We start from the raw sequence: 12,681 nt of genomic DNA on the forward strand, positions 1-12,681 counted from the left end.
TCCTCACCTAGCAATCTTTAACTTCCATTACATCGTTGAAGATGGGCTTAGTGTTCTTTGTCAACCCCTACCCTCCTCTGGCATGAAAAAAAAAAGAAGCCGGGCGGTGGTGGCGCACGCCTTTAATCCCAGCACTTGGGAGGCAGAGGCAGGAGGATCTCTGTGAGTTCGAGACCAGCCTGGTCTACAAGAGCTAGTTCCAGGACAGGCTCCAAAACCACAGAGAAACCCTGTCTCGAAAAAACCAAAAAAAAAAAAAAAAAAAAAAGAAGAGATTAAAAAAGAAAAGAAAGAAAAGCTGCTCATCAGCAAGTTAATGACTAAACTTCATGCACTGGAATGTAACAGCTTTAAAGAAAAGTTAAGGTATTTTCTAGGTGTTACTGTAGATGGTTTTTAAAATACATTAATAGTAAAAATAAAATGATCATATGTCTACATAAATAACAAAATTAATAGAGATCATGTTCTCTGTAGACTAGCTTGGAACTCAGGGATCCACCTGCCTCTGCCTCTTGAGTGCTGGGATTAGGTGTGCACCACCACTGCCCGACTTGTTGCTTCTTACGAATGGAAGTTTGTGACTCAGGTAGTACTAGGAGGGCTTAATATCGTGCCAAGTTGACAAAGCTCAATCATGTAGAGAACTTTCCCCCCACTCCGCTGTGCTGTGTAGTGATTCTACAGTGTCCTGTGTTTATAAAGGCTAATACTGCAACAGATGGCAATAGAATAATGTTTACAGGGGCTAGCTCCAGCATTTTAAAGTAAGATAAATATAGATTTGGAGATAAGAGGCAGAAAATTTTTTGTTGGGACAGGGCTCTAATGAATTATTCCAGAAAGTATAATGACTGAAAAGATGCTTTACCAAGACCTCTGGTTAATACCAACTGGCAGTGAATATAGTATAAGAAAGGATAATATATAACTGGGGGAAAAGGAAGAAAATCGTGTGACTTTTTAAAGAATTTTAGAAAACTCTTTACGTAGTGAGTTTGAGATTAGCCTGAGCTATATATGAGATTGTGTCTTAGAAAAACAAAAGAGAGAAATAATTGGGATCAGGAAGTACTGGTGATTAAATAAAATCTGTTTTTTTTTTTTTAATATTACATTAAGCAAAATTGATGTTGGTTAGTTTGACGCAATTGGGTAAAGTGACAGGCACATTTCTCATATTACCGCTGGCTTTAAGATACAGTGGTGGTAGGTAGTATTAATATTGGAAAACCTGATGGCCTAGATGTGAATATATCTCAGTTGGCATGTACAAAAGCCCTGGTTTCTGTCCCCACATGCCTGTAATTAATCAGTACTTGGGAGAGAAAAGGAGGATCTAGGAATTTAGAGTTTGTTTTGTTTTGTTTTTAGCAACATAATGAATTGAGTTTGGGCTTAGCTTTGGCTATATGAGATTGTGTCTTACAAAAACAAAAGAGAGAAATAATTGGGTGCAGGAGGTAGGGGAAATTTAGGCTACATTTAGGAAGTATTTTGGCTCTACTGTATTTCCGGTATCTTGAATAGTTCCAAGAATGCCCACCAAGTATTTGTTGAAATGACAAATTTTTGAGTAATTCAGCAGAAAAAGAAATTAGAATTGCAGAATTTCCCAGGAATGTTTTAGTGAACCAAAATTCTCAGGATGCAGGAGAGTATATTGAAGAAGATGTAAAGATGGAAAAATCAAGAGTAGACATGGTTAAATCATTAAATATTGTTATACAAATATCTGAGATTTTATTTTCATATCTCTATGAACTTAAATTTTGATGTTTGTACTATAATGTTTTATCACAGAAATTTTTAATTGTTTTTGTTTAGGGATTGATACATTTTTGACCTCTTATTTCAAAACATCTTTATATGATCAAACAGTTTGAGATTATGTTTATATAAATCAGAAATAAGTCTGCATTCATTATAATTTTTCTTTATCTTTTAATTCAGTCTACAAATAAGAAACCTCGAAAATCCCCAGGAGAAAAGAGCAGAACTGAAGCTGGGTTTAGAGGACTAGGTCGTGGAAGAGCTAATGGACACCCTCAACAGAACGGGGAAGGAGATCCTGTCACATTGTTTGAGGTGGTGAAACTGGGGAAAAGTGCAATGCAGGTAATTTTTGGATGTTTCTATTTTTTGTATGAACCATGACAATCTTTGTAGGGTTTTCTAGTGTGTACATCGACACTTCATGTACACTCTGTGTGTCATTGTCTGTGTTTTTGTACCCAGGGTCTTAAATATTCTGAGCATGTGCTCTACCACTTAGATATTCCTCTAACTTCTGTATAACTTATATTTGAACCAAAATGTTATTCTTTGTAGGTTTTTTCAGTTCAGTTTGCTTATTTTGAAAGTATTCTTTGAGTTTTACTAAACAAAATGACTAGTAGGAAATGCCCAAGAGTCTTTCTGTGATCTTGATCTAGTTTTCGAACGTGATTTGATATGTGTAATGCAGACGTCAGCTTATTTGAAAGAAGAGTATATGTGTGGGTGTGTCTCTTGTGTGTCTATCTCGGAACCTCAGGTCCTCATGCTTGTACAGTAAGTTCAGTGTTAATTGAGTCATCTCCTTAGTCCAGTGTGATCTTTTAGAAACCTGTATTTTATGTTTCATTTATTCAACAACGAATTGTTTGGTAATCTATGATTTTATTGGAAACTTTATTGTAAGATAAACCATAGTTATTTTACTGTTCCTTTAGCATGTTGTTATATTATTTTTCTATTAAAATATATTAATTGTTCATGTTTATTTCTGAACATTATCATTTTAAAATGTCATAGGTGAAACATTTTGCTTCATGGGGTTTTTTTAACTTAATAAATAAATATTATATTTCTTTCCAAATATTAAACTTCCACCCTTCATAAGAAGTATAGGAAGTATTAAAATGCACAAGAAACCTGAAAGTGTGTTTTGTCAAATATCCTGAGTGTGGAATACAAATTTGAAGTCCACATTCTGGTGGCTTGGCAGAAAGCTCACGAAATTGAGGACAGCCTGTGCTACTCAGTTCTGCCAGAAGAACATATAAATAACCCAGTAATAAAAAAGAAGTGAGCTGGGAGCGGGGCGCTCACCTTTAATCCCAGCACTCAAGAGGCAGGGAAGTGGATCTCTGTGCTTTGAAGGCCAGCCTGGTTTACTGAGCTAGTTCTAGGATAGCCAGCTCTACCAAAAGAAATCCTGACTTGAAAAAAACAAGCAAAAAGCCAACATGTTCTGTTCCATTATTTTGGTGTTTTATATTTAAAAATTACTTGATAACTTAAATCAGTATTATTTTTAATTTACATTTTCTTGACAACCAATGGTTAACAATAAGCTAAATCTTTAATTTCTCATTTGCTAATTTTAAAATTGTGCTTTCAATATTAATGTGAAAAGTTTTTAGATAATTTATGAAATAGTTACATTTAGCACCAACATAGTTTGCCATTAATTTACCTTTTATTTTTCACTTGTGTTTTGTGTTGAAGCCCTTAGAGCAATTTACTTTATATTGTCTCTTTTGCATATTCTTGTGTATGTTGGTCTATGTATTTGTGTGGACAGGCAACAATGTGGATTATACTGGTTAACATTCTTTATTGCACAACGAAGACTAAAGTCTCAGTTATCCAAAGCAGTAGATATTTGTCTGTGCATTATATTAGTGTGTTTTAAAACCAAGTGCTTTTTAGTCACTAAGTTTGACCGTGTAGTCATCATACTTTCAGAGAAGAATATTAACATGCTACAGAAGTACTGATTTTTAAAATATTTTCTTCTCAATTTTGACCAGAAAGAAAATATAAGAACTGAAGTGAATTTCATATAAATTTAGATTTTTATTTTTCATGTTAAACTTCATTTGCATAAATATTTTAACACCTATTACAGCTTTGTGCTAAAATTAATATTGAAAAAGCATTTATTATCAATATATTTTTATCAAATTGGCTTGGTGTGGTAATGCATACTCATAAATTATTTATTTATTTTAATTTTGTGTGTATGTATGTGTGTTGGTAGTAGGGTGTGCACATGTAAGTACAGATGTCTGAAATTTCGGAAGAAAGTATCAGATCCCTTGGAGTGGAGATTTTAATCCGTCTGACCTGGATGCTAAGCACAAGCACTCTTTACTGCTGACCCATCCCTCTAGTCCTATCATCATGTTTAATACAGGTTCTGGGAATTATACATTGGTTCTTTCGTATATATAGCAGCCAGTTTATCAAATGACCTATCTACCCAGTCATAAAATCCTATTTATATTTTAAACAAAATATTAACCAAGGTAAGATTTTGCGAAATATTCTTATATCACTTTTCTACCATATTTTCTGACTATGGATTGTGAGTCAGGACACCACATTTTTCAGAGTTTAATTTTGATTCAATATTTCAAATATAATTTATTGTTTATTTTCAACTTTTATTCACTATGTTTTAAAGTTATTTATAATTTAGTACTCATTTTATTTTTACTTGGTATATTGAGATTAATGTTACAAACTGGTCATTTTGTTTTTTCATACTGCAACTTATTGGTGATCATTTTACTGTGAATTTGACTTCTGATTTTTCAGATTTATTTGTCTTTCACAGTCCCTAACCATGATTTATTGAACAGGTTTAATTTTCTTTCCATATAAAATTATAATATTATGCTTCTAAAATAGTGCTTTTGGTCATTTTTTATACCTCTAAAATGTAAATATGGGATTGTTCTATAACAAATTTTTGTGCATGGTTCCTGAACCAAGGTCATGCATGTTTAAATTATTGACCAGAACCTTCCTTAAAAATGACATTGTAGTTTTGCTATTTGTTACCTACCCAATTCAAAGGTAAAATCATGATAAAATGTCCTACAGAGAGTATAAAAGCCATGCGTGCTTTGTAGCCTTGTAATCAAAGACTGAGGCTGAATCAACATGAGGTTAGAGCTGTACCCTATCTCTAGCAAACATTGGGGTGAGTTTGGAAATAGACAATGTGTATGTGTCTTGTATAGAAGAATACTGTGTAGTTTGTAGAGAAGAATTTCACAGATGAACAGAATTTGGGTTATGATAGAAAAGCACTTAATGGTAGTCAGAAACTTGACATTTTCAGGTTAAAAGAACTTAGATTTCTCCCTAAAAAATGAGAATATGCAGGTTTGTTTCAAAAATAAGGACCTTAGTATACTTTACTACAGTGGAAGCTCAAATGCTGCTAGACAAGTTTAGGCTTATAGTGACCTTATAATGCAGTTATATTCTATTTGTAATCTAACAAATAAAACTTGCCTGAAGATAAGACTGCAATATAGCATGACTAATAAAAACACAGAGACAGAGTATTGAGGTTCAACTCAAAGGTAGAAAAGCAAAACAGCCAGCCACCCACTCTTATCTCTACCTCCATAGTGTGGCTACTGGGATTAAAGGTGTGTGATGTTTTTTAGTCAGTAAGAGGCCTATTCATAAGTTAAGGGGCATTGAATTCCAGGAGTGAGTTTTTTTCACAATAAGATTTTACTTCTCTTTTCTGTCCATAAGTAGGCTTTTCTTTATACGTCATGCCATCAGATACTTGCTGTGCACAGGCAATTTTGAAAGGGTCATGATATGGAGCTACTTTTATGATGAAACAAGGTCATCCCAATTGACCAAGTCGGTTTCAGTTTATTTCCTGGTCAGTTTTATGTCATCTTGACACAAACTAGAATCATCTGTGAGATTGGCTTTAAACGAGCCTGTGGGGCATTTTCTTAATTAGTAATTGATGGGATTGGATATAGCCCATTGTTGGTGGTGCTAATCCTGGGCTGGTATGCCTAGGTTCTATAAGAAACATGGCTGAGGAAGCTGTGAAAAGCATGACCTCTGCATCAGTTCCTGTCTTCAGGTTCCTGCCCTGTTTGAGTCCCTGTCATGGATACCTTCCTTGATGAACTGACTAGAAAGTGGAAGTTTTTGTTTGTTTTTTGTTTTTCAAGTCAGGGTTTCTCTATAGCTTTAGAGCCTGTCTTAGAACTAGCTCTTGTAGACCAGGCTGGCCTCGAACTCACAGAGATCCACCAGCCTCTGCCTCCCGAGTGCTGGGATTAAATGCATGCACCATCACCACCCGGTTTAAAGTGGAAGATTAATCCAAGTAAACCCCCTTTCCTCCCCTATTTGTTTTTTGTTGTAGTATTTCATTGCAGTGATTAGAAACCTTAAGATTAGTCAGTTATAGCTAGTCTTGTAGTTTTGTTTGCCTGTTTTTGTTTTTCAAGGCAGTGTTTCTCTGTGTAGTTTTGGCTGTCCTGGAACTGCCTCTGTAGACCAGGCTGGCCTCGAACTCAGATATCTGCCTACCTCTGCCTCTAAAGTACTGAGATTAAAGGAGTGAGCCATCACTCCCAGTTTAGTGGATTTTTTTTCCTGTTTGTAGCAATCACATGATGTCCTTCTGTAATACTTCTCTGAGATTTTATCCATTTTTAGGTATTGTATTGTTTGCTTATTTCTATCTTTCGCTAGTTGCTCTCATTTCCATCCTTCAATTTGAAGGGATTAAATAAAGACAAATATCCATCTTTCATATTCCAGCTGAAACTGAGCTGTTTACCATGCCGATAGAAGGAAAAATAGTCACTGGCTGGCTACTCAAGGGCAGACAGAGTCACTCCATGTTCCTTCTGAGTTGAAATGGGCCAGAGTCCTAACTAAAGTATTGTTTTAGTAAAGAACTACTTTTAAGATGTAGAATGCAAGCATTTTATAAGAAGGTTAAAAATGCCATGAGTAAATACAAAGAGCAGTTATTTGAGGCTTAAAATATAGTAGCTAGGTTAAGCTAAGCAACTTTTATTCCCTAATTGTCCTAATTCTTTATCAATCTGAATTCATGTTATTTATTAAATTTGTTTTCTGATAACAGAATAGACATACTCAGTCATGATTACTTTCACACCCACACACATGTTCTTGTCTCCCACCTCCTATAATTCCTATTTTTTCCCATGAGTGTCATTTATAAACAGACAAATATATCATTCAAGACTAACAAACTCCAGGCTTTGACTATCAATAGTCTTCTAGCCTAAAAATAAAACAACCGAATAAAATTCTGTCTAATATTTATGCTATTAAATATTATATAGTATACATATTAAGGAAGTACACTATGAGAGTTTAGAGAAGACATTTGTGATACTACTAAATCTGTGGTGAAAAATATTACTATAGACTATTTTACTGGCTTCTTAGAATGGGGGTGTTCATTCTCCCCATCATTGCAGCTTAGGGTCTGTGATCCTTTCTACTCTTTCCTTTTTGGGAGCTCACTGTGCCTCTTATGGTTTCATAAGATCCACAGTATTTTTACTGCTTCAGTTTCCCAGATGCTAGGATTAGAGGCATAAGGTATCACATTGGTTTAGTTTAGGATCTTGAGTTTGCAAACTACAATGTTATCTTGATCGTCTGCTTGTCTTATTTTAAAGGAAATGACTCTATGCTTTAGCATCACTATAGAATGTTAACTCTGTCTACACATGTCTACTTAACCCTATGAAATAGTTGATAGAAAATTGTATATTAATATAGTTAATGTCTCAGTGTATACTACATAAATGGATAGACTGGATTGATCGTTATGCTAATAGGGACTTTAATGGTAAGATTTAACATTTAACTGCTATTCAAACTGTTTCCCACAAAAAACATCTTATAGCTTTTGCTTTATTTTCTCTCTCAAGTTTTACATTTTTCTTCCTAATCACCTCAGGAAAAAGTATAATAATGATTTTTATTTTGTTCTCTTGTACAGTAAGATGATAAATGTCATTTTGTTAGTGTTTCAGGTGCCTCTTTATGATCTTTATGCTTTTAAGTCTTTGATTAAAAAATACTTGGAATGATTCGAGTGCATAAAACCTATGAATATTTTTCTTTGAACTTTTTGCATCATCTTGTATATGTTTCTGCATGTAAACTTGTTTTAAAAACAGAATTACATACATTGTACTTAATGTGAAAAAGCTATTTTTTGTCATTACTGCTAATAATCCTAGCTACATTTTATTCTATCGCAAGAATAAATTGCAATTTAGTGAAATACTTCTTTATAGTCATTTAGATAGAGTAAACACTAAGACCCACAGTACTTAGCTATTTTTATTGACAGAAAGAATACATGTAATAACAGTTTCCAGAGGGCTGATTTTGGCAGAGACAAATATCTATGTACTGAAGTTTCTTTCTTTATTTATTTTACTTCTTATAAAGAAAATTCAGGCCTGCTACTGGTAGAGAAACATTTCTTCACTCCTTTTGAATCCAGATGTAACTACTTAACTAATTATTAGCTGAAATAATATGTACCATTTCCAAATGTGCCTTAGAATATTTACTATGAAATAATTTTTTCCTGTTTTATTATTGATTTTATAGAGCTCTACATTTTTCTCGGCTCTTCTCCCTGCATCTCCCTTCCCCTCTTCAACCCTCCTCCAAGGTCCCCATGCTCCCAATTTACTCAGGACATCTTGTCTTTTTCTACTTCCCCTGTAGATTAGATCTATGTAAGTCTCTGTTAGTGTCCTCATTGTTGTCTTAAATTCTCTGGGATTGTGGGACTTTGAGGGGCACTGTATTGAATCTGTAGATTGCTTTTGGTAAGATTGCCATTTTTACTATGTCAATTCTGCCTACCCAAGAGCATGGGAGATCTCTCCACTTTCTGGTGTCTTCTTTAAATTCTTTCTTCAAAGATTTAAAGTTCTTGTGATACAAGTCTTCCACTTGTTTGGTTAGAGTTACTCTGAGATATTTTATGCTATTTGTGACTATTGTGAAGCGTGTTGATTCTCTGATTTCTTCCCTAGCCTTTTTATCATCTGTGTACAGGAGGGCTACTGATTTTTTAGTTCATCTTGTATCCTGTTACATTACTAAAAGTGTGTATGAGTTGTAGAAGTTCCTTGGTAGAATATTTGAGATTGCTTATGTAAACTGTCATATCATCAGCAAATAGTGAGAGTTTTATTTCTTCTTTTCCAATTTGTATCCCCTTGTTTTTCTTTTGGTGTCTTATTGCTCTAGCTAGGACCTCAAGGACTATCTTGAATAGATATGGAGAGAGTGGACAACCTTGTCTTGTTCCTTATTTCACTGGAATCGCTGGAAATTTCTCTCCCTTTAGTTTGATGTTGGTTGTCAGCTTGCTGTATATTTCCTTTTACCATGTTTAGGTGTGTTCCTTGTATCCCTGCTCTCTGCAAGTCTTTTATCCTGAAGGGATGTTGTATTTTGTCGAAAGCTTTTCCAGCGTCTAATGAGATGATCATGTTGTTTTTATTTTTCAGCTTATTCATGTGGTGGATTACAGTTATAGATTTTCGTATGTTGAACCATCCCTGCATCTCTGGGATAAAGCTGACTTGATTATGATGGATGATGGTTCTGATATGTTCTTGGATTTGATTTGCCAGTATTTTATTTACTATTTTTCATCAATGTTCATGAGTGAGATTGGGCTGTAATTTTCCTTCTTAGTAGTATCTTTCTGTGGTTTGGGTATCAGGGTAATTGTAGCCTCATAAAAAGAGTTTGGCATTGTTCCTTCTGTTTCTATTGTGTGGAATAATTTGAGGAGTATTGGTATTCATTTTTCTTTGAAAGTCTTGTAGAAGCCGGGCGATGGTGGCGCATGCCTTTAATCCCAGCACTCGGGAGGCAGAGGCAGGCGGATCTCTGTGAGTTCGAGACCAGCCTGGTCTACAGAGCTAGTTCCAGGACAGGCTCCAAAGCCACAAAGAAACCCTGCCTCGAAAAACCAAGAAAAAGAAAAAGAAAAAGAAAGTCTTGTAGAATTCTGAGCTGAATCCATCTGGGTTTTTTGTTTTGTTTTGTTTTTTGTTTTTTTTTGTTTTTGTTTTTGTTTTGTTGGGAGACTTTTGATGACTTTTTCTATTTCTTCAGCAGTTATAGGTCTTTTTAACTTGCTTATCTGTTTTTGATTGAATTTTGGTAAGTGATATTTATCCAGAAAGTTGTCTATTTCCTTTAAGTTTAATAATTTTGTGCCGTACAGGTTTTCGAAATATGACCTGATGATTCTCTATATTTCCTCCTTTATGTTATGTCCCCCTTTCCATTTCTGATTTTGTTAATTTGGATATTCTCTCTCCCTTTTTGTTTAGTTTGGATAAAGGTTTGTCTATTTTGTTGATTTTTCTCCTAGAACCAACTCTTTGTCTCACTGATTCTTTGTATTTTTATCTTTGTTTCTATATTGTTGATTTCAGCTCTCGATTTGATTATTTCCTGGAGTCTAGTTCTCTTATGTGAGTTTGCTTCTTTTTGTTCTAAAGTTTTCAAATGTTCTATTAATTCAGTAGTGTGGGATTTTTTCAACTTCTTTATGTAGGTGTTTAGGCCTATGAACTTTCCTCTTAACACTGCTCGCATTGTGTTCCATAAATTTGGGTATGTTGTGTGATCATTTTCATTGAATTTTAGGAGTTCTTTAATTTCTCCCTTTATTTCTTTTTTGACCCATTGATGGATGATTCAGGTGAGCATCGTTTGTGGGTTTTCTGGAATTAGTATTGCTGTTGACTTCTAGTTTTAAAAAATTGTGACCTTATAAGGTACATTCGATTATTCTACATTTTTTCTAATTGTTGAGGATTGTTTTGTTACTATGTGGTCAGTTTTTGAGAAAGTTTTATTAGGTGCCGAGAACAAGGTATATTCTTTTCTGTTTGGATGGAATATTCTATAGATGTCTGTTAAGTCTATTTGAGTCATAACATCTGTTAGTTCTCTTATTTCTCTGTTTATTTTTTGTGTGATTGACCTGTCCAGTGGTGAGGGGGCGTTTTGAAGTCTCCCACTATTAGTGCGTGGGGTTTAATGTATGATTTAAGCTTTACAAGTATTTCTTTCACATATGAGGGTGCCCTTGTATTTGAGGAATAGATGTTCAGTATTGAAATTTTTGATGGAGTTTTCCTGTGACTAATATGAAATGACCTTCTTTGTCTCTTTTGACTGATTCTAGCTTGAAGTTTGTTTTGTTAGATATTAGGAAAGCTACACCCACTTGTTTCTTAGGTCCATTTTATTGTCATATTTTTCCCCAACCCTTTACTCTGAGACAGTGTATGTCTTTGAGGTTGAGATGTGTTTCTTTTATGCAGAAGAAGGATGTATTCTGTTTTCATATCCAGTCCATTAGCCTGTGCCTTTTTATAGGTGAGTTTAGTCCATCCATTTACATTAAGGGATATTAATGACCAGTGATTGCCATCTCCTGTTAATTTAATTTTCATTGTTCGTGATTATAATTTGTGCATTTTTCTCTCTTTTTGGGATTTGCTGCTATGAGACTGTCAATTGTCTATGTTTTTGTTGGTGTAGCCAGCTTCCTTGGGTTGGAGTTTTCCTTTTAGTATTTTGTGTATGGTTGGGTTTGTGGCTAGGTGTTGGTGAAATCATGGAATATTTTGTTTTGTCCTTCTATGGTGATTGAAAGTTTTGCTGGATATAGTAGTCTGGGCTGGCATCCGTGGTCTCCTCATTTCTGCATAACACTTGACCACGTCCTTCTGGCTCTCATTGTGTCCAATGAGAAGTCAGGTGTAATTCTGATATGTCTACTTTTATATGTTACTTGTCTTTTTTCCTTTGCAGCTCTTAGTATTCTTTCTTTACTCTGTTTGTTTAGTGTTTTGATTATTATGTGGTGAAAGGACTTTTTTTTTTGATGCAGTCTATTTGGTGTTTTGTAAGCTTCTTGTATCTTCATAGGTATATCTTTCTTTAGGTTGGGAAAGTTTTCTTCTATGATTTTGTTAAATATATTTTCTGTGCTTTTGAGTTGAACTTCTTCTCCTTCTTCTATACCTGTTATTCTTAGATTTTGCCATTTCGTGGTGTCCTGTATTTCCTGGATATTTTGGGTTAAGCTTTTGTTAGATTTAATGTTTTCTTTAAGTGGTGAGTCTGTTTCCTCTATTGTATCTTCAGTGTTTGAGATTCTCTCTTCCATCTTTTATATTTTGCTATTCATGCTTGCGTTTGTGGTTCCTGATCTTTTTCTCATGATTTCTCTTTTTATAATTCCCTCGGCTTGTGTTTTCTTTATTGGGGCTGTCTCAGATTTTTTTGGATAATTTTCTAGGTGCCAGTGAATCCAAAGCTCAGATGGGTGTTTTTGGAGATAGTTCAGAGCTCCTGTTCTGTGCTCTGCTTCCTTTGAGTTTGCTGTCTCAGGCCTAATTTGACCTAGGTTACTGGCTTTGACCTGTTTCTGTAAATCTTGGTCTGAATTCCCTCCTGCAGAAGTCCCTGACTTGGAGTTGGTCCTGCAAAGGTTTCTGGCTCTGGCTACTGACTTGGAGTTCCCAGGCTCTGGTGCGCCCAGAACCGCAGTCTATCTTGTTCAGGCTTACTCCCTCAGAGGTCCCAGACTCATGCTAGGACGTACAGAGGTTCCAGGTTCCTGCCTATTCCCTTTGATGTCCCAGACCAATACCTGGACCCACAGAGGTCCGGGCTCAGGCCTATTCCCTCTGAGGTCCCAGACTAATGCCCGGCTCTACAGAGATCTCTGGTTCCTGCCTACTCCTTTGGAGGTTCCAGATTCACGCCCAGATTGGCAGTGGTCCTGACTCATGACTGGTTCCCGGGAGGTTCTAG

At 35.2% G+C, this 12,681-nt stretch overlaps 1 protein-coding gene across 1 annotated transcript in view; it reads left to right on the forward strand.

The window, feature by feature from the left end:
* Positions 1-12,681, forward strand: part of Stag1 (STAG1 cohesin complex component) — a 327,633-nt gene that overhangs the window by 115,249 nt on the left and 199,703 nt on the right. Inside the window, exon 4 of the mRNA XM_057766709.1 lies at positions 1,954-2,118. Within this exon, the coding sequence (XP_057622692.1) occupies positions 1,954-2,118 (165 nt within the window). The remainder of the gene's footprint in view (positions 1-1,953; positions 2,119-12,681) is intronic.

The sequence above is a fragment of the Chionomys nivalis genome, chromosome 4, assembly GCF_950005125.1.
Source record: "Chionomys nivalis chromosome 4, mChiNiv1.1, whole genome shotgun sequence".
Classification (NCBI taxonomy): Eukaryota; Metazoa; Chordata; class Mammalia; order Rodentia; family Cricetidae; genus Chionomys; species Chionomys nivalis.